Raw genomic sequence first — 21,773 nt, forward strand, 5'->3', positions numbered from 1 at the left:
TGATGTATTATTTTTATTCAAAATTATTAACAATGAGATAGACTATTCAGAACTAACAAATAAGATTCAACTTCAGGTTCCTACCTTAAGAACAAGGCAAGCAAACATTGATTTCTTTTTTTGTCAGAAAGCCAGGACGAATATACTAATGAAGTCTACTATGTGGCGAAAATGTGGTTCTTGTAACAGGTACAGCAAGGTAAATAAAAGTTAAGATATTTGTAGTATGTCTGTAAATGATTTCCAAGCTGAAATATTGAACCACATTAGAATACTATACAGAATACTGTAATTGGGCTCTAAAGGCCTGTCGTATTCTTAAATAAATAAATAAATAAAATAAACTTATATTTCCTAAACAGTATCGGTTAATATTCTCTCATTTTATGTTGGTATTACTACTACAAGAAAATACATATTAGTTTCAATGTTATTAATCAGTGGTAGAGCGTTCACCTCTGGTGCTTGGGGTCCCGGGTTCGATCCCAGCCCCCGCCAAGTGAACTTTGTGGTGGACAAACACCGTGTGCGTGGGTTTTCTCGGGGTTCTCCCGTTTCCTCCCACTTTCTTCATTCCACCATTTCATTCATTACTCATCATCACCGTGTCCTTTAGTCTAACCATGGGACGTAAACCTCAAAGATTTCATTTCATTTTTTTCAATGTTATGAATAATATTTTATAATAATACATTTACGTAAGCTATTATAATTTGTATAATCTTTACTTTATTAAATTATACAGGGTGACCAACACAAAACCGGTACGCCTCACGCACTGGTTAATCATCTCTAGTTAAATTGCTTGTGGGGTGACAACACTGCATTTTATCGGAAAGTTTAGTGCAGCAGTGTGTTCGTGCGTCGGTTGTTGTAAAAAGCTCGTATTGTTGAGTTGTTGCAATGTGTTATGTCTTGAATCAGTGTTTGTGGTAACAAGGAACATTTGTGACAGAAATGGGACACTGCATTAGAACATCGAATTGATATTGTGAAATTTTACGTAAAGACAGGCTCCATCAAGGAATGTAAAGAAATGTTTCAAGCGAAATGTCCTGGTAGGAAACTCCCCACAACTAGCATTATTCAAGACCTGTACAAGAAATGGAGGGCTGTAGGATTCGTTCAGAATGCGCAAAGGAATAAGCGACCGACAGTGAGGACCCCTGAAACTATAGATAGAATTCGAAAGAAATTACGAGAAGATCCCGCAAGTCGGTAAGGAGGTTATCGCAGCAGGTTCATGTATCTCGTACATCGTGTACGAAAAGATATGAGATTAAAAGCCTATCGTATGAGAGTGGTGCAAGAGCTGAAACGTGAGGACCAGGAAAAAAAAAAAAAGTTTATTATTGTAACTGGCTGTTAACATCAATTGCTAACGGTTACTTGGGCCCATTGCTTTACTCCATATCAGATGGCGCCTGGTTTCACTTGCCTGGTTCCAGAATTGTAGATACTGGACACAGGACCACCCACATATTCTGCATGAAGAACCTCTCCCTCAGAAAAGATAGGGTTTGGTGTGCGTTTATTTGGCATGCACATTATTGGCCCTATATTTTTTAAATGACACTTTAAACAGTGCCAGATATCTAAGAGATCTTTGACTCTTTCTATGCCCAATAAACAGATGCAAAGAAGCTGTATGCAGTATTCCAACAAGATGAAGCAACCGCCCACACATCCAACCGAAGTATGGCCCACATCAACAACGTGTTCCCTGAAGACAGACTTGTCAGTAGAGGCCTTTGGCTCCCAAGGTTCCCGGACTTAACATCGTGTGATTTTTATTTATGGGGCACACTGAAAAGCAAAGTATATGCTGACAATCCTCAGACAATAGACAATCTTAAACGGAACATTACTAGAGAAATTAACAACATCACGCCTACAGAATTACAGCGTGTTGCTGGTCACGTCATCAAACGAGGTCAGCGATGTTTGGATGGCTATGACCAACACTTCCAGCATTTCTTATAAACAGGTAATTGTTTAATATTGCTATTATCTATTAATTGTTGCTATTAAGGTGTTAACTTGAACCCACAAGGCAGACCTTGAGAACACATGTTATCCTGGAATCACAGTTTGAGAAACGCTGCCACAATGTGTTGAAAAATTTTACACTGTAGATTTGAATTATTAATGTATGTTCCTTTGAAATTAGTCTGTTGTTTTTGTTCCAATCGTCCGGACATTGTCTAAATAAGCAAAAGGAAGAATTACAAGAAACGAACGGAATAAGAATCCAAACGGGTTAGCGTCCTCATTCTTGGTGAACACCTGCTCTTGATTTCAGCTGGAAACTCCCTTAGTTCGATTCTCTCCTTAATTTGTGAGTGCATATGTCATAAAACCTCGATACTGAGAAGCGATGTTATTCTCTGTTTTGGGGAAAATTAGATTTTTTTAAAAAATGAAAATTCTACTTCCAACCACAGAAAAACGAGTTATACCTCTTGTTTCTTAAGCGAAGTTGGGATACATTTACTCCTTACCCTTAATCGATTTCAAGCCCAAGTACGAGACAGCATTAGAATCACTGAACGGAAGTACAAACCTCCAAACGATATGCTTTATTTCCTAAGCCTGAAAGAAATAAAACGCAGTTTCATCTAAATCGCATAAATTTTATGAAAATTTGTTGTAGAACAGACATATACAGATGAGTCATGAGTCATTTTAGTAAGTGTTCTCGGGCTATGAGGTGTAACTGCTATGCGGACTGTCCCACCAACGAGTACTTTCAGGAGATCTGAACTTACCTGGTTAAGACATTAAAGATATAAAAGCGATTACAGAACTTTTCCCGGATCGCCCTCAGATCTCAATAATGAGATGAGCATCAAGCACCGATAGGTTCGGATGTTTCGTCTCGAAATCCTCAGGGATATAAAGATGATCGCTCAGACCACGACACACACAAATATTATTCACACATGCAACGAAAACACATTAAATAGAATAATACTATGCTAATTTATTAAATGCACTATGCGTATATATATAAGAAAAACAATCACAACACTAAACACTGATATCGGTATAGACACTTGACTATTTTCAATAACAAAATTACACTTCACATTTCACGAGATAATAGCTCTTTGTATCACGCATATAAATGAATGAAAGATTATATTTGGGGGTTCACCACAAACATTTTTCTCACACCACTCACAAATGCACATAGGGGGTTAACACTGTGGGGTAACACTAAAGTAATCAAACGACGTAAGTTCCTAGCTGCTGCGAGAAGAATCCGTATCCAGTAGAACAAATACAGGTAGTCACAATGTAGAATTAGGACATTGGTGGACCCGTTTACTACTTATACGCACAGGGTCTGCGGACCCGGGACTTCACTAAATCTTTGAGCGGTCACTAAATGTGTGCCCCCTTTACTTAATTCTGTATCGAATTCCACAAAGGTGTCGGTTATCTTCACACGCGGAGAAAAACTCCTCGAGTCCAGGTGTTCTAGATGTGAGCTGGGTTGACCGACTGTCAATGTTAGCAGTTCATTTTAAAATGTAATCAGGTTAAGCCACCTGTATGGATATACAAATTAAATGTCGAAAGAATTTGCGTTAATTCACAGTTCACTGGCCACAATGCATAAAGGGGGGTGAGTAGTTCGAGCGTGAGAACTTCTAGATAAAACTGGCTGAACGATATTGCTTGTCGACGGTCTGACCAGGTTGCACCTGGTCTGCTCTCGCCTGCCAGTATTTCCATAAATAATTGAAGAAAGCACCTAATTTAGTTCCAAATAACTATATATATTAATGAGTAAGGAAGAAACACTGAGGATCCAAATAACAGAAATACGATTATCATACATGTAGTTCAGATAATGAATGTGGTCTTAGTTACTCACTAAAATTCTCTCACGGTGAAAAAACGTTTCAGGTATATGTATGAGTGAACGATGAAAGATTCTTTTGTTCTTGATTCGTGGGAAAGAAATTGAATTATTAGGAGATCTCACCGAAGAAATTATTTGCGTCGCAGAAATAAAATATAAATTGAAGAATGATTTGTCTTTCCAAACTCAGGGTGTCTACTAAAATTCCAAAATGAAATTCCGTTACTTTTTCTTACCAAATCATGAAATTTCCTAATATTTTCAAGAGCGAATTAGGCCGAATTTTCATCCATGCAATAGAAACGTACTTTACTTGCGATTTGGTAACGTCTAAAGCCGACCACAGACATTTTTGGTGGTGAACTTTGCCTTTTTATAGAACAAAATTTTCCAACCTGTACTTACATTTGAACAGTTAAAAAAATCGTGACCCAAAAGCTAAATTTCGTGACTTTCATGACCATTTTCTGATTTCATCACTTTTTCGAGACCGATAGACACCCTGAGAACGTACACAAAAATTGCTTATATAATCTGCTGACGGTTATATGGGCAGGTGAAGATACTGACATCCGACGTTTCAAATGCAAACATTGCATTCCCTGAAGATGAATGCAATGTCTCCATTCGAAACGTCGGATGTCAATATCTTCATTTGGCTGATAGCCCGAGAACATTTATTAAAATCATATCTCCAGGGACAAAAAAAGTCACTACTTTCTTAAGTCTTGCAATATTTCCACGATACAAACAGTAGGCACATATATTGGCCGTGATCGAACGCAAGATCAAACTGACCGAAAAGATAGTGTGGGAAGCGGACTATTTATCACGGCGGTCGCCACTTCGTCAGTGTCTAATGGCCGTGACAATGAGTGTTCAACAACGTTTCATACGTGAACTTTTACTGTACAACTTCAAACTCGACCATAACGCTGCGATAGCAACGCAGAACATTTGTCATGCGAAAGGATGAGGAGCAATGAATCACAGCACAGTAACTCGTTGGTTTCAGAAATTTCGTACACGTTGTAAAAATGTCGAATATCAGCCAAGGTCTGACCGTCCCAGGGAAATAGATTCTAAAGTCATGTAACACACCATTGAAGAAAATCCATCAACCAGTACACAACAATTGCCAAACCGATTCCGTATGTCCCAGTTCACTGTAGTGGGTCAACTTCACGAAATCGAGAAAACCATCAGAACCTGCTTCAATGAGCCACATGAGTTGACGCTAGGTCAGGCCCAGAGGAGAGTGGATGTGCCGACAACTGGAGCAAAATTCGTGTAATGTGAGTTTCTCAAAACGGATTGTCGCATGCGATGAAAAGTGGGTGCTTTTCCGGAATCCGAATGTGTAAAAACAGTGGTTGAGCAAGGGCCAACTTTCAGAATCGGTCATGATATTGCTATTTCGAGCAAAGACCTGCTGTGTGTGTGGTGGAACAATTACGAGGAGATAATACACTTCGAGTTCGTTCCTGATGGTACGATAGTTGAAGCAGATGCATGGTGTACTACGCCAAAAATGCATGTATTCTACAAACTGAAAGTTCACCGTACTAGAACACGATAACGCAAAACTAAATTCGGCTCGGAAAACACAATAAAAAATTCAGGAACTTGATGATGAGCTGATACCACACCCAGCACGTATAACTCCTGACCTCGCCTCTTCGGATTATTGCCTCCTCCATTGCGCACTTCCTGAAATCACGATGGTTCATCAACTAGCACGAGGTAGAAACAGTGGTCACTGACTGTTTTGCTTCTAGGGACAAATTAGCTGTGATGGATAAAATCCTAATAATAAGACGTGAAATCGAGGTATTGGGAAGAATGTTGCTGCAGACATTTCAATATGAGAGACTATACCTCGCATTTTAACCTGCTTTTATTGCACAGTCCGCAGCAAAAAACCTGCAACATGAGCATGTAAGTTTATTGTGAAACAACGAAGTCTTTTGCTTCAAAATAAGTGTGCAGGGGAGGACGTAGAGGTTTCTCCTGGTGTGATTCGTACCACTTAGACGTTATGTTGATTCCCTGCGCTGTTAGGCGTAGTTTCACAATAAACTTACATGCTCATGTTGCAGGTTTTTTGCTGCGGACTGTACGTATTGTAATAAATACATGATTTGTATGTGTGCCAGAATATTATAAGACTTATGACTCAACCTTTTATGTACAAATGTTCGATGGCAACATGAAAATCTCGAACTTTTAAGCTTATACCACTGTGGAATATAAAAACAAGAAAAAGGTTTAAGTTGGAAGTATTGAACATATCCAATTTTATCAGCAATCAGAGTAATATTTGAGCGTTGAAGCATCATAGAAAACACAATGCAAAGCCTGATGAAGTTAATCTCTTGCCTCTAATTTCAATATTTTAACTAATAGGAATAAATCTTAAACTTCAAATGAACACACACACGCACAAAAATGGGCAAAATGCTTCCTAAATTTACTGTGGAAATCTTTTTAAAAATGAAGGGAGGGGACGGGAGTGGAATAAATTCACCTCCTTGTTCTTGACAGATTTCAATCGTAAGAATAGAAATCCTTAGATTTCATGTTTTTAAAAAATATCCTCACATCCTAACATTTTGGATGGATTTACCTGCAAATCACTGTCAATCCTTGCAATGGGTTCCATTGGGAAGTCTTAAAGGAAATATGTGCTGTTTTTAATGGAAATTCGATACTAGCTAGGAACGATATAGTTCAACTTGTTTTTGTCTTCAAAATAGGATGAATTCACTACCTTGCCCCAGGCTAATTTCAACCCAAAATAATTTGGGTAAATATACAGTAGTTTCAAACAAAACTACGATATATGTAAGAAAAAACATCATTTTTACTATTTTTTAAATTGGGGATAAGTAAATTATATCCGTCAATCTTCACAGATTTCAACTGTAAGCAGGGGGATATTTGGGAGCCTTCAAAGAAAATTTACGCTATATTGCATTAAAATAATATATTTTAGCGAATCTTGTCGTGGATTTACCCGGTTATTCTTGACTGATTTCAACCCCAAGAGGTACGATGAAGAAGCCCTACAAAATACAACCATATTGTTACAAAATTATTTAGTTTTTCCACGTTTTTACCAAAATTGTAGCGATAACTTTTTTTTTTTTTTTTTTTAAATCATGTGTAATATGCAAACTTCTTACACGTCTAGAAAGAAGTGTAAGCAAAAAGCTACTACTCACCGCAAAAAAAAAAAAAAAAAAAAAAAAAAGTCGTCTTCTAGCAGTAAGAGCACTTTCGGAAGACCCTGCTTCTATCTTCAGCTTAGAAACAATTCGAAGAGGATTTAAAACATGGCGGAGAAATGTAGATAGGTAAAAAGTGGTTAAGAGGATTTAAAATATGTGAAGCACAAGTCTTCTGTTAAAAAAGAACACATGCCAATGGTCACTCACTCGTCATTGTTCACTGTTATTCACTGCTTCTTCCCTACCTTCCAGACGGCGGAAACATATAGTAAAAAGACCGCTCCAAATCACATTTATGTCTCCTTTATCTAAATTGAGTGTAGGTTTCTCTTTAGGAATGTAATAGGTTTCTTTAATTTTTCTTTTGGTTTTTGCTTTCTCTATCAAAGATGAATTAGCAATGCTGTGATTATTGACTTTAAGATGCGCTGCCAATCCGGATAACTGTTATAAGCTACGAGATTTCCATGTTCGAATGTGATCAGCTGTTCTGGTATAAATATTCCTTTTTGTCTGACATCACATTGACATTTAACCCGATAAACACCACTACTTTGTTGAGGATCAGTAAAAATGCTTTATGTATTTTTCTATAGATTTAGGAGGAACTTCTTAAGCCTTGATGTTGTGTTTTTGCAGTATCTTTTTAATTTTCGGCGAAATATGCGGAACCAGAGGGACACCAATCCAGTTGTCAGCCTCGGCATCTGTTGGTGGGTGTCGACGATCTGTTGTACCTGCTTGCACCACTTCAGCAATAAAGATTTTCGAAAACCATTTTCTTATTCGATTAATTATTAAATATTGAATTTCCTGATTGAGATTACCAGAGAGGACTGAAAGTAGAAGAGCTCTCCTAAAGAAGTTTTTCCAAACATTCAATTTCTGAAGCCGGTAGTAAGTTTGTTTCTTCGTTATATCGCAAAACTTTTGCTGGTCCAAAGTATATTAATTTCAAATCATCACACCATATATCGAAGATGCTTAGTTTGAAACGGAAATTTTCAAAAAAATCTGTCCCCTTATTTTAAATGAAGAAGTTTCACCTTCGTAAAGTTGATAGGATACTGAGGTACCAAATTCTTCGTATAAATTTTGACCTCTCGCTTCTCACTTAGAATACGCATGCAAGTAAAATGATAAAAACCAAAGTTAGACCATGGTTCACTCACGTACCGAAAATAATCGAAATGGGTATAGGGATCTACGAAGAGTTCGCGGACAAACATCGTTACAGTAATTTCTATATATACACACAGAAACAAATTATATATATATATATATATATATATATATATATATATATATATATATATATATATATATATATATATATATATATATATATATATATATATATATACTGTAGATTTGAGCTTTATTTGATGTCATACAGTTCTCTATCTGATATTTTTTTTATAATCCAAGAACTCAACAGTCTGCTTTCTTTTATACTCGTTTACCAAAAAAATTATGAGAATACACCAGGTAAATAAAACAATATTTACACATATCACTATATTTAATTTTTTTTTTTAATTATTATACTGTATGAAAGCAATGAAAAATTTTACATAAAAAGTATTACCCAAAGCAAGTACTAAAATGTAGCAATAACTTATTACTTCTATACTTATATTTATATATGTATAATACAAAAAAGATTCTTTGGCAATGTTGTTAAAACTTCTCATTATTCTTTTAAGAGTTGCACTCTAGTTGTGAGCATTTCTCGTAGAACAACATGTACGCATTGGATTTCATTACTTCACTCAATGATGAATCTCTGATCGTCGTATCTGAAGTGTAGAACCATCTGAAGAAGAAAAACAAATATAAATATTAGTTATAGACATTTACATAATTAGAATTCATATTATAGTATCATTGCACCACATTATTCAACAACTTCACTCAAAGTTTTGTTATCACCTTTACAGTTTTCTAGCTAATTAACGAATTCCCTCGTGGCTACATGGTTAGCATACACGCCTTTAGCGCGGGAGATTCGGATTCGATTCCCGGTGAGGTCATGTGGTTCAGATCCAAGCTGTAGGATCAAGTCTCATATAGCCTCAGTGCTGAAGAGAACGCAAAACTCCAAATCAACTAACTAACCAACATTTTAATACTCCTCAGCAGTTGGCCAAGTGGAAATCCTATCTAATCCACTTCAAATCAATGTGGTAAAGCTATGTATTGCAATATAATCTTGAGTGATTCAGAATCCCTCGTACTCTTCAATAAGATTACAATAATTTCAGATCTTCGATTCTGAGAGCTCGTATTGCTAATTTCTGTATAATGAGAACATAAATACAATCGTTTCTTTCTTTCCAAAATACCTATATATTTTACACTTCAAATTATAATTTTTCCTTACAGGTTAGAGTACAATACGTAGAAAAAACTCAAAACATCTAGGTGAAATTTCGGATTAATTTTCAGACACACATGTAAAGCATTACGCTTTATTTCTTTTTAGAGTAATGGGAAAAAAGGAAAGATGAAGAAGAAGTGAGCTTCAACAGTATAGCTCAGACATTCAGGTATAACATTCTTTTTTTTTTTTCAACACACACTCCCGATTTGGACTGGCTTTAATCTCTGTTCTGTCGAAACCACTTGTTTTTGAAATATTATAGCTATGAGGCAACATTTCTTAGTACGAACAACTTTTTGAAAATTTTAATTATGCAGTATTTACCGAGAAGGATCAAACAACTTAATTTTTGACTTTTATATGCATCTGCAGATGAGCAATCTCCATTCAGAGCCACGACTACATGATCCTCTTACTTGTTTGCTGCTCCAACACTTCTTACCATAAGAAATATTTTACTGATACACTATTACTTAATTTAGCTGCGTAAGCTATTACTCCACATGACATAATTTAATTTTCTCAGAGAATATACACAACATTTTCATAACTTAGTTGAGCCACAATTCTACAATATAAGAAAAGAGTAAAGTACCGTCCAGAAAGTAACGACTGTTGGTGCATTCCCACCCTCTCCGTTAGTAACATTCGACTGGTTTCTCCACTCCTATTCTCAGTATCTGAGAGTTGTGGATGTATCACTTACTATTGTGCACTTGCTAAGTGTGAGAAAAATGAGCACTTTGATACAAAATCAGCCGATTGTGAAGTGAGGAATGTGATTCGATTCTTGAATTTCTAGAAGATGAAACTTGCAGAAATATACCATCAAATAAAGAACGTGTATGGTGGTACAGTAATGAAAAAAGTATGAAATACTGGACAACTAATGTGCATGATGCCCATCAATCATCACAGATGACTTTAAGGCGGAAGTGAACGGTGCAAGACAGACGCGTAATCCTCGACGAGTTGCACCTTCCTTTTCCAAACATTCCGCGTTCCATGCTTGGTGAAATCGTATTCGAACATTTTGAATACTACAAAATTTGTGCGTGATTGGTTCCCCTGAAACTAAGGGAGCAATACAAACATAGAATGGGCACTGTACTGAAATTCATGACGCCGTATCACGCAGATGGAGAATTCTTTCTTTCCCTATCGTATTGCTACTGGTCATAAGATCTAGGTGCCACATATCACCCTCACTCGAATGGCATCATCCTTCATTAAAACAAAACAAAAAAGTAAATTCAGTTGTCAACGCGAAAACGCATGACGACAGTTTTTTGAAATGGTCAAGGTGTTCCGTTGCTGCATTTCAGGTCACAAGACACTACGATCAATGCGGATAAGTATTGTGAGACATTAGAAAGTCATACGTCGAGCCATCCAAAACCAGCGGAGAGGAAACCTGTCTGGTGGTATTCTGTTGATTCATGACAAACCCAAGCCACCTGCTGAATCGATGTGAATGAGAGTTGTTTGCTCATCCACCCTATAATTGGCGCCTTGCCCTTAGTGACTTTTATCTGTTCGCTAAACTCAAAGAACTCCTAGAGAAACGTTTTACTGGAGACAATGAGTTGAATGACCATCGGGCTTAATGCACGGGCTACAGCAGAGTGCAACATCGGGACTGCCAAACTTGTGGGCGTGTATGACAAATGCTTGAATGTATGATCTGATTTAAATGTGGAGAAGTAAATTAAGGCGTACTTCTGTACGGGCCATTTGCTTTTAACGTTATTACAGCCAAAAACGGTCGTTGCTTTCTGGATGACCACCATACAGTGATTTTGAGGCCTACTTGTAATCAAATCGAGCTTAATCTATTATTGTAACTGTTCAAATATTTGCTAGCAATGAAATAAAGATAAAATATTTTATATTAAAATAAAATAAAGATAAACAAGCATTCAACTGATATATCCGTATGCAGGAAAAACTTCTTTTATACTAAAATTTCTGCTGCTTACGAACTGTTGTTGGATGTTCTGAAGATGTTAAGAATAAACAACAGACTTAGTGGCATAAGAGGTGCAGCATATTCAGCAACAAGTGCTGAACTTGAATCCCACAGTAACAGCAAACAGTGCCGTGTTCAGCATCTGTTGTAGGTAACTATGATTGATGGTAAAGTGTGTAATACGCTCACTAGTAATACATCAGCACAGAAGTGCTTCGTCTGCGAAGTCATACCTAAGGAAATGAACAATATCAGCTATGTTAAACACAAGAATCCAGAAACATTTCAGTTTGGGTTGTCAACGATGGCCGTGATGCTGCGACTTCCCACGTCAAACCCGCTCATGTCAACTTTTCGTCAGAGTCGCAATTGAGTGTGAGGAAAGCTCTGCCCATTGCCGTTTTAAACTTACTGCAAACTCCATGACAACCCTCAACGTGAACCAGGCCCCCACCTCCAGTTACAAACGATTTAATCGGCTCATTTGAGAGATTTTCATTTGTACCGGATTGTTCTGTAGTTTGTTTCGTTTGTACCGCCCTAGATTATGATAAATTAACGGAACACACTGGGGGCCCAATTCAAGCAGACACTCAAATCAGGTTTTAAAATACAGGGTACATATGACTTTCGAGAAATTTGAATTTCTCATGGCAGGTCAACCTGGCCCGTACATCTTAGTTTTCTTTCCAATTCGAATCAAAAAGTCACCAAAAATTTTTACCCTGTATATACCAGAGCACCAAGGTTAGAATCTGAACCCCCATCAATTTGGAGAAATTTGAATTTTTGTCAGGTTAAACTGATCCACAACACACTTTTTTTTTTCAATTCGAATCAAAATGGTGCCAAAAATTTGTACCCAATATATGCCAATTTGTACCACCAAAATAAGAATTTGTACCATTACCAGGTTCTAAACGTTTGAATTTTTGTTGGCGGGTTAAGCTGGAACGCACTTCCTTTTCTTTCCAATTCGAACCAAAATTTTGAACCCAATATATACCAATTTTTACCACCAAAATTAAAATTTCTACCCCCACAAATTTCGAGAAGTATGAATTTTTAATGGCGCGTCAAGCTAAGCCGGACAACTTATTTTCCTTTCCAATTCGAAGAAAAAGATACCAAAAGCTTGTACCCAATATGCACCAATCTGTGCCACAAAAATTAGAAATTGTACCCCGAATAATCTTTGAGAAAATTGAATTTTTGTTGGGAAGTCAATCTGGACAGCACAACTCATTTTTCTTCGCAATTCCAATCAAACCGTTACAAAATTTGTGCCCAATATATACCAATTTGTAGCACCGAAATTAGAATATGTACTACCACCAAGTTTGAGAAACATGCATTTTTGATGGCGGATCAAACTGGCCTTCACAACTTATTTTTCCTTCGAATTTGAATCGAAACGGCACCAAAAGTTTGTACCCAATATGTACTAATTTGTATTACCAAAATTACAATTTGATTCCCCACCAATTTCGAAAAATTTCAATTTTTGATGCCGAGTCAAACAGGCCCACACAACAAATTTTTCTTTTCAATTCGAATGAAAACAGTACCAAAAATTTGTACCACCAAAATAAGAATTTTTACTCCCACCAATTTCTAGAGTTAAAAATTTTGGTGGGTTACGCTGACCCGCACAACTTATTTTCCTTTCTAATTCAAATTAAAACGGCACCAAAAATTTGTACGCAATTTGTACCACAAAATTTAGATTTGTACTCCCACCAACTTCGAAAAATGTGAATTTTTGATGGGTCAAACTTGCCCGTTTAACTTATTTTTCTTAAATCCGAATCAAAACGGGACCAAAAATTTGTACCAGATATGTACCAATTGGTACCATCAAAATTAGAATTAGCACCCACACCAATATCTAGAAGTTTGAGTTTCTGATGGAGGGTCATGCTGGCGTGGACAACTTATTTTCCTTTCGAATTCGAATCAAAACGGTATCAAAAAATTGTAGCCAATATTTACCAATTTGTACTACCAAAATTAATTAGAATATGTACCCCCACCAATTTCGAGAAATATGAATTTAGATTTGCGGGTTAGACTAACCCACACAACTTACTTTTCTTTAAAATTCGAATCAAAACTGTACCAAACACTTTGTACCCTATATGTACCAATTTGTACCGCCAAAATTAAAATTTGTACCCTCATCAATTTCGAAAAAATTGAAATTTTTATTACGGGTGAAGCAGAACCGAACAACTCTTTTTCCTTCCAATTCGAATCAAAATGGCACCAAAAGTTGGTACCCAATATGTATCAATTTGTACGACCAAAATTAGAGTTTATACCCCAACCAGTTTCAACAAATTTTAATTTTTGCGGTGGGTAAAGTTCTCTCGCATAACTTTTTTTTTTTTTTTTTTTCATTCTAGTTCTAATCGAAACGGTACCAAAAATTTGTATCCTATATGTACCAATTTGTATCACCAAATTAGAATTTGTACTACACTCACTTATTTCGAGAAATTTCAATTTTTGACGGCAGGTCAGTTTAAGGTCAAATTGTCACGCAGAACTCTTTTCTTTCGAAATCGAATCAAAATGTACCTAAATTTTCTGTCAATATGTGCCAGTTTGTACCACTAAAATTATAATTTGTACCCCCACCAATTTCGAGAAATTTGAATTTTTGGTGGCGACGTCAAGTTGGCCCTGACAAATTATTTTCTTTCCAATTCGAATCGAAATGGTATCGATAATATGTACAGTCACCCACATAAGTACCTGGACCCCAAGTAATGGAATTATAACAGTCAGGAGTCCAGTACTTATGTGGGTGACTATACCTAATATGTACCAATTTGTACCACAAAAATTACAATTTGTGCTGTTACCAATTTTCAGAAATCTGAATTCTCAATGCTCGAGCCAACTTGACGTCGAAACTTGGCTCACGCAACATATTTCTTTTCCAATTCGAATCAAAATGTTATCAGAAATTTGTGCGAAATAGATACCAGTTTGTGCCATCTATAAACACCGAAGACAAAATTATTTTTAATATTTTTCCACGGTGTTCCAAATGTTAGAAAGAATAAAGGAAAGCATTATGACAAAACAACTTGTTGGGTAGGCGGCAGATTAAATGGATAGAATTGGCATTTGTACAACTTGGTTGGGAGAGAGAGAGAGTCAAACATCTACATATGTTGAGGATTCCAAAATATTTATGGATGGGTGATTTTTTTCTCCAACCATTTGTGATCATGGATAATATTAATTTTTATTACAGAACTCATTCAAAGGACTAGTTCTGTGAAGTCGTCTCCATCCACTCATATCTCCGTTTCGATAACAGAGTCTAAGTTCTAGTTTTGCTTACACAAATTTTTACAAATTCAGTTACCATCAAAAATAAACTCAGAGTTAAAATGTTTAATGGAACCAGTCAAAAATTCGTTTGCGAAGTGATGATGTCGAATTTAAAAAAAAAAAAAAAAAAAAAAAATCTGTTGTTTACCTTCAGATCAAATAGATCCAGATATTTGAGTAAACATTTCAAACTTATTGAATTGGTGCAGGTACAATGTAATATTTTGTTACAAATTATCTAAAAAAAAAAATTTTGGACAATTTTCATATGAATTCTAAATAAGCCTTTGGCCTGGAAGAGCTGACTTGGTGATAAATTGACAGTTCGTTGAATAACAACTTCTAATCTTTATTTGTACATGATTTTGCTCGCAAGTTATAGGCAAATTTTTCGTTCCGTTTTTATGAATTGCAGGGAAATTTAGTTACACGTTTTCGTTCGATTCAATATTTTCATTCAATAATAATAATAATAATAATAATAATAATAATAATAATAATAATAATAATAATAATAATAAAAGATTGCCGTGCCCAGACAGATTGCAATGAAAAATCAAATTTCTAGAAACTGGTAGCGTTGAAAATTATAATTTTGACAGTACAAACTGGCACTTACTTGGCACAACTTTTTGGTAACATTTTAATCCGAATTTGTAAAATAAATGTGTTGCGCGAGCCAAGTTTCGACGTCAAGTTGGCTCCAGCATTGAAAATTCAAATTTCTCCAAATCGATGAAGGTACAAATTCTAATTTTGGTGGTACAAATTGGTACATATCGAGTACACATTTTTGGTACCGTTTCCATTCGAATTGCAAAGAAAAATAAGTTATGCGGGCCAGTTTCACCCGCGACCAAAAATTATAATTTCTCGAAATTAGTGGGGGTACAAATTCTAATTGTGGCTGTATAAATTGGTACATATTGGGTTCAAATTTTTGGTGCGGTTTTGATTCGAATTGGAAACAAAAATAAGTTGGCCGGCAGTTTGACCTGCAATCAAAAATTCATATTTCTTGAAATTGATGGGTGTACAAATTCTAGTTTTGGTGATACAAGTTGTTACATATTGGGTACAAATTTTTTTGTACAGTTTTGATTCTAATCGAGAAGAAAAAAGTTTTGTGCTCGCCAGTTTGACCTGCTAACAAAAATTCAAATTTCTCGAAATTGGTGAGGCTAGAAATTCTAATTTTTGTGGCAAAAGTTGGTACATATCGGGTACAAATTCTTATTTTGGTAGTTCAAATTGTTACATACTGGGTACAAATTTTTGTACCGTTTTTCATTCCAATTGGAAAGTGTTTGTGGGTCAGTTTGACCCGCCACCAAAAATTCAAATTCCTCGAAATTGGTGGGGATAGAAATTCTAATTTTTGTGTCAAAAGTTGGTACACATCGGGTACAAATTTTTGTACAATTTTGATTCAAATTAGAAAGAAAAATAAGTTGTGTGTGCAAGTTTGACCTGCCAACAAAATTCTGCCTGAAATGCCCTGCCACACTTCACGAAATTTCTTGGGACACAAATTCTAATTTTGGTGTTACTAACTGGTACGCATTGGGTACAAAATTCTGGTACTGTTTTGATTTGAATTGGGAAGAAAAAAGTGTTGTGCGAGCCTGCTTGACCCGCCATTAAAAATACAATTCTCACGAAATTGGTGAGGGTGGAAATCATAATTCTGGTGGTACAATCTGCGGCAAAAAACCTGCATGAGGATGTAAGTTTATTGTGAAACTACGCCCAACAGCACAGGGAATGAACATAACGTCTAAATGGAACGAATCACGCCAGGATAAACCTCGGTCTCCTCCCGTGCACACTTATTTTGGAGCAAAAGACTTCGTCATTTCACAATGAACTTATATACTCATGTTGCAGGTTTTTTGTCGCGGATTGTACAAATGGGTACACATTGTTTACAGTTTTAGTACTTTTTTCATTCCAATTGGAAAAAAAATATGTGTTGTGTAGGCCAGATTAACGTCATACTGGTCCTCCATAAAAATTCAAATTTTGTTGAAATAAGTAGGGTGTACCAATTCTAATTTTGGTGGTACAAGTTGGCGAATATTGGATACAATTTTTTGGTCCTACGGAACTACGCTACGCGGGGCCACTGTCCTTAGGGCAAGAAGGGAATTCAATTATTGCATTCAAATATTATTCATAAACCTATTCTTCCCGTGCGAAAAACGGGCATTTCACCTTGGTCTGGTCTCTCAGTGATCCCACTTTGCATAAAAGCATTTTTTTTTCACTGTTTGCAATCATTATTTCAATCAAGCCCTCAGACTAAAACTTACTGTAATACAAAACAGAAAGTGAACATATATCTTACAGAGAATTCATTTTTAGACCGCAGATCAAGAAGAAGGAAAACATGTTTAAATTACGGTACCTCATGCACACTGTTCATTGTTGTTAGAAACGCCCGCTGGGAACGGATTCCCGTTTACCAGCGGTCGGGTTTTCTTTTGGTGGATCGGATTATATGGAATATTGGATTATCAAGCCTCTACTATATTTATTGGATCAAAAGATCCACTCGATTTAGGAGACGTTCAAAAATTTTGTGTCCCCTAAACTAAAAACTAACTATTGGCCAAGATCGCAATTTTTTGATCCATTTTTTGGTTTTTCTCATTTTCTTTTATACGCATACTCATCAGTTGAACGGAAACAACTTAAACGAGCCCAACTTACCGAATTAATACCGCGTTGGACTATTTTGCGCCTTCAGAATAGTTCTAATACAAAATAGAATGGTGTCATAGAAATTAAAAATGGTATCAAGAGGATATTATATTACACTATTCCCTGTTCAGTCAGTTCCGTTAGAGAGGATGGAGGCAGAAAACTGCACCGGATTTGTGCCTCTGAAATGGACCACTGGAAATGCTAACTCCATCCCGATATTCTTCAAAATGCGCCGACCTAAATTCAGCTGTATAAATGGGCGCATTAGGATCCTGAAATATGGCTCAGGAACAACATATGGATCATAGGATGTACGTATCTCCTAAAATGGCGACATAATCATGGATGGTAATGTGATCAGTAAGCGTTAGCACAGGACCCACTGAAATCCAGTCTATAACATCACAGAACCGCGGCCATGTTTCACGGTTGGGTGGAGACACTGCGGATTACACGCTTCTTTGGGCATCCACTACACATAGACACGGCCCGTGGTTTGAAATAAAGTAACAATGACTCATACGAACACACAACACGTTTTCAAGCATTTGCATTGGTGTCATGCTGAAATGTGGTGGTCCCTATCAGCAGTTTCACCCGTGCAGCCTGACCCAGTATGTAACTCACGGAGGACTCTGTCGACGCAGACTGTGGGAGAAGCTGATGAGTTCCACTATCACTTGCACCACAGTCATACAACGGTTCTAAGTGACAATCCGCTTTAATGCTCTCAACACCTTCCGCACTTAGGGATTCTTCTCGCCCATTGTTTCTCTTTGCCCATGTGCTTTTCGAGGCCATCACCTTGGATATTGTCCCTCGCGACACGCCCAACACACATGCCACTTTCGTCACGCTCGCACCAACAATTTGACCTCTTTGGAAATCAGAGAGATCGACCATTTTACACTATTACCGTCTGTTCAGAGCACTACACACTACCGTTCTACTGCCCCTCACAAAGTACGGAGTTTACCTTAACGTATCACCACCAACAATCAGACGCTGCAGTACCCACGATGTTTCCATTAAATTGATGTATTTGTATCTAAATACACGAGGGCCATTTCGTAAGTCACGGCACCTGATCTGCAAATGCCAAGAAAGCTACAGTAATTGACATCTACTATATGTGTTTGAAGGTTGGTAGGTTATATACATGTTATATGCAAAACATTTCTTCTCGTTGGGAAAGATGCGCAAACGCTGTGGGTCTGTTTGATGGAATTTGCTGTTTGCTATGTACGCACCGTACTTTTCTTTATACCTCTGTGTTCATTTGTACGATATTAAAACTTGATCGAACAATATATTTGTATGTAAATTTCTTTCGATTGCTCTTTGCCATTAGCTTGCATCATCTGTTGGATGGCATTAAAAACATATTCTTGTTGCCTTCAAATGGATTTCCACTGCTGCAGCTTTTATAGTGGCTGTGATACAGCGTTACCATGAGTCGTGAAGTGATCCTTGTATAAATATGTGTGTGGATCATATACGCATTGAGAAGTCGACAAATATAAAGAATTTTCTTAATTTTACGATAAGAAATTGTACTTGATATTAATAAGACAGTTACTATCAAAAACTTCTAATAAATCGATTCTGTTTGAGTTCTACTAGTACACAATAATCATTACAAATTAGCAGCTATCTACAGTATATATGATATGAAAGCAAGGCCTCAAGATATATAGCAAAATCTCCCAAAGAAGACCCAAATTAGAGAGAAAAAAAAGGACAAAAGAATGAAATGAAAAAATCATACCTTGAGCTCAATGGAATAGAAGATGCAGAATTTTCTTTATCATCTTCCAACCTACGAAAATGATTATATTTTATTTAAACCATGAGGCAAATAATAAGCAAATTAAAAATAAACAATAAAATTGAGAGCGCGTTAGTAGCATACACACACATATGTTTATCTAAAATCTCTAAGAGATATTGCTCAAGACGTTCAACATGCTGAGTTAGAAAGCAAAAGAGAAATCAGAAATAAATGTTGCTTTATCATGACTTAACATTTATAATATCATACAACAATGGCACAAATATATATTCGATGGCTATAAAGCCTAGCGCCACTAACGGTGTTACTTTGATCTTATTCCATTCTAAAACAATAATTAATTTTGTTTAAACCTAGAGGGATTATAAGTCCAGTTGTAACACTGAGGCTACGATTGCAATACACAAGATGTACGAAACGTCCGGGGACCATAGGCCAATTCCGTTAGGAGGAGGAGGAGGAGGAGGAGGAGGAGGAGGAGTAGTAGTAGTAGTAGTAGTAGTAGTAGTAGTAGTAGTAGTAGTAGTAGTAGTAGTAGTAGTAGTAGTAGTAGTAGTAGTAGTAGTAGTAGTAGTAGTAGTAGTAGTTGTTGTTGTTGTTGTTGTTGTTGTTGTTGTTGTTGTTGTTGTTGTTGTTGTTGTTGTTGTTGTTGTTGTTGTTGTTGTTGTTGTTGTTGTTGTTGTTGTTGTTGTTGTTGTTGTTGTTGTTGTTGTTGTTGTTGTTGTTGTTGTTGTTGTTGTTGTTGTTGTTGTTGTTGTTGTTGTTGTTGTTGTTGTTGTTGTTGTTGTTGTTGTTGTTGTTGTTGTTGTTGTTGTTGTTGTTGTTGTTGTTGTTGTTGTTGTTGTTGTTGTTGTTGTTGTTGTTGTTGTTGTTGTTGTTGTTGTTGTTGTTGTTGTTGTTGTTGTTGTTGTTGTTGTTGTTGTTAAAAATGAAAAATGTTAAATGAAAAAACAACATTGCCAGTTCGATATGCTGCTGCTTTGAACCCATACCAAGAATTCATCATTATTGAAACGGATTCGAGGTGTTTTAAGTACCTTCACATAACAATGTGCACGTTCCCTGTGTTACTTTTGCGTCCCTTTTACGTTCCGTTCAAACAAGCTACTGAACTGGACAGAAATACCTTGACATGAAAGACGACAAGAAAATCGCTCACACAAGAATCGGGCTATATGGTAGGTGACAACCGATTTTCTGGAGTGGTTCCACTGGGAGATTTGTGATCACCCATCGTATAGTTCAGGTATTGTTCTGACTGATTTTCATATCTTCTTAGAAATTCCTGTCTGGTAAGCAGTTTGATAGTGATGAATAAATGTTAATTTTTAAAAGTTACTTTCTTGTTATATATTTTGTATTTAGTTATTTCTTTCTTTTAGCAACCTCTGCTTTTGGGTTTATTCTATTTATTTCCAAATCTTATATTTGAGTTACCTTTTTCTTTGGAAGTTTTATTGGGAACTTTTAATGTACAGCTTGTGTCGCCCATTGGTCTTATCGTTACGACGACAAATAGTCTCGCTGCTGACGTACTCATTAAACTTTAATCAATTAATTAAATGTCAACGACCATATCTCACAGTCCTTAATCCAATACAATAACTGTACCGTTTTCAGTCCATGAAGAGTTCTGATGTTAAATTGAGTGATGGTGCTCTCGAACCCAGAGCTGACTTAGTTTTTCATTCACGAAATTCCACAATTGTCTTATGATTTTGAGCTAGCACCAAAAATTGTGAGCATTTAAAGTGAATCGAACTCAGGCAAATGCACACACGCTAATAATTCTGCTCATTACAAAAGAGCGAAAAATGGTTCAATTTTTACGCAAACAATCACGAGTTTGCACATATTCACAGACAATAACTTTCAGGATTTAATTTCACACATTTGTAGCTATCATAATCTACTCAGAACAGTTCCTGCAAAAAGAATATACCTATCTTGAACGACTAAAAAGTAACAATTATTCTGAAGTTAGTATATGATTTTGGTCCTGACCTAAATATTGTAATTTTAATTTTGCATAACTAAATGGCATTTATAGTTTCTGGATGATCCTCGTATTTATTGAGAAAATCATGCGTTACACTGGGAAATAAGTTTACACAAATATATATTGATTACCGCCGTTACACTTAGCACGAATACAGGCGTTTTGCCTTGCTGCTTCTTTTATAAAACAAAGATGTCACATTTCCATGTAACAACTTGTTACCTATTTTAAATATACATTATGGGTTTTACTTATACTCTTGACACCTTATATTTTGGCTAAGTCATGATAAGCAACGATTAAGAGTTGTTTGGAAGTTATTAATATATATATATATATTTAAAACAAACAGCACAAACTAATGACTTGATTAACGGAAGATAATATTTCTTAATAACGGAAGATATAACTACTATTATATTTTTTGATATCTCCTTTCACAACACAAACCTTATTGACTGTTGTTTCTAACTTGAGA

The 21,773-nt window shown here is 36.2% G+C and overlaps 1 protein-coding gene across 3 annotated transcripts in view; it reads right to left on the minus strand.

Moving 5' to 3' along the window:
• Positions 1-8,610: 8,610 nt before the first annotated feature.
• Positions 8,611-21,773, minus strand: part of Usp30 (ubiquitin specific protease 30) — a 58,045-nt gene continuing 44,882 nt past the window's right edge. For 2 of the 3 annotated variants that reach the window (XM_081771184.1, XM_081771186.1), the window contains exons 9-10: positions 19,273-19,323; positions 8,611-8,917 (exon numbers count right to left, since the gene is read on the minus strand). In XM_081771184.1, the coding sequence (XP_081627310.1) occupies positions 8,803-8,917; positions 19,273-19,323 (166 nt within the window). In that variant the 3' untranslated portion in view covers positions 8,611-8,802. The remainder of the gene's footprint in view (positions 8,918-19,272; positions 19,324-21,773) is intronic. The other variant, XM_081771187.1, reaches the window with a different exon arrangement.

This window comes from Thermobia domestica, chromosome 9 (assembly GCF_964235325.1).
Source record: "Thermobia domestica chromosome 9, izTheDome1.hap1.1, whole genome shotgun sequence".
NCBI classification, from domain to species: domain Eukaryota; kingdom Metazoa; phylum Arthropoda; class Insecta; order Zygentoma; family Lepismatidae; genus Thermobia; species Thermobia domestica.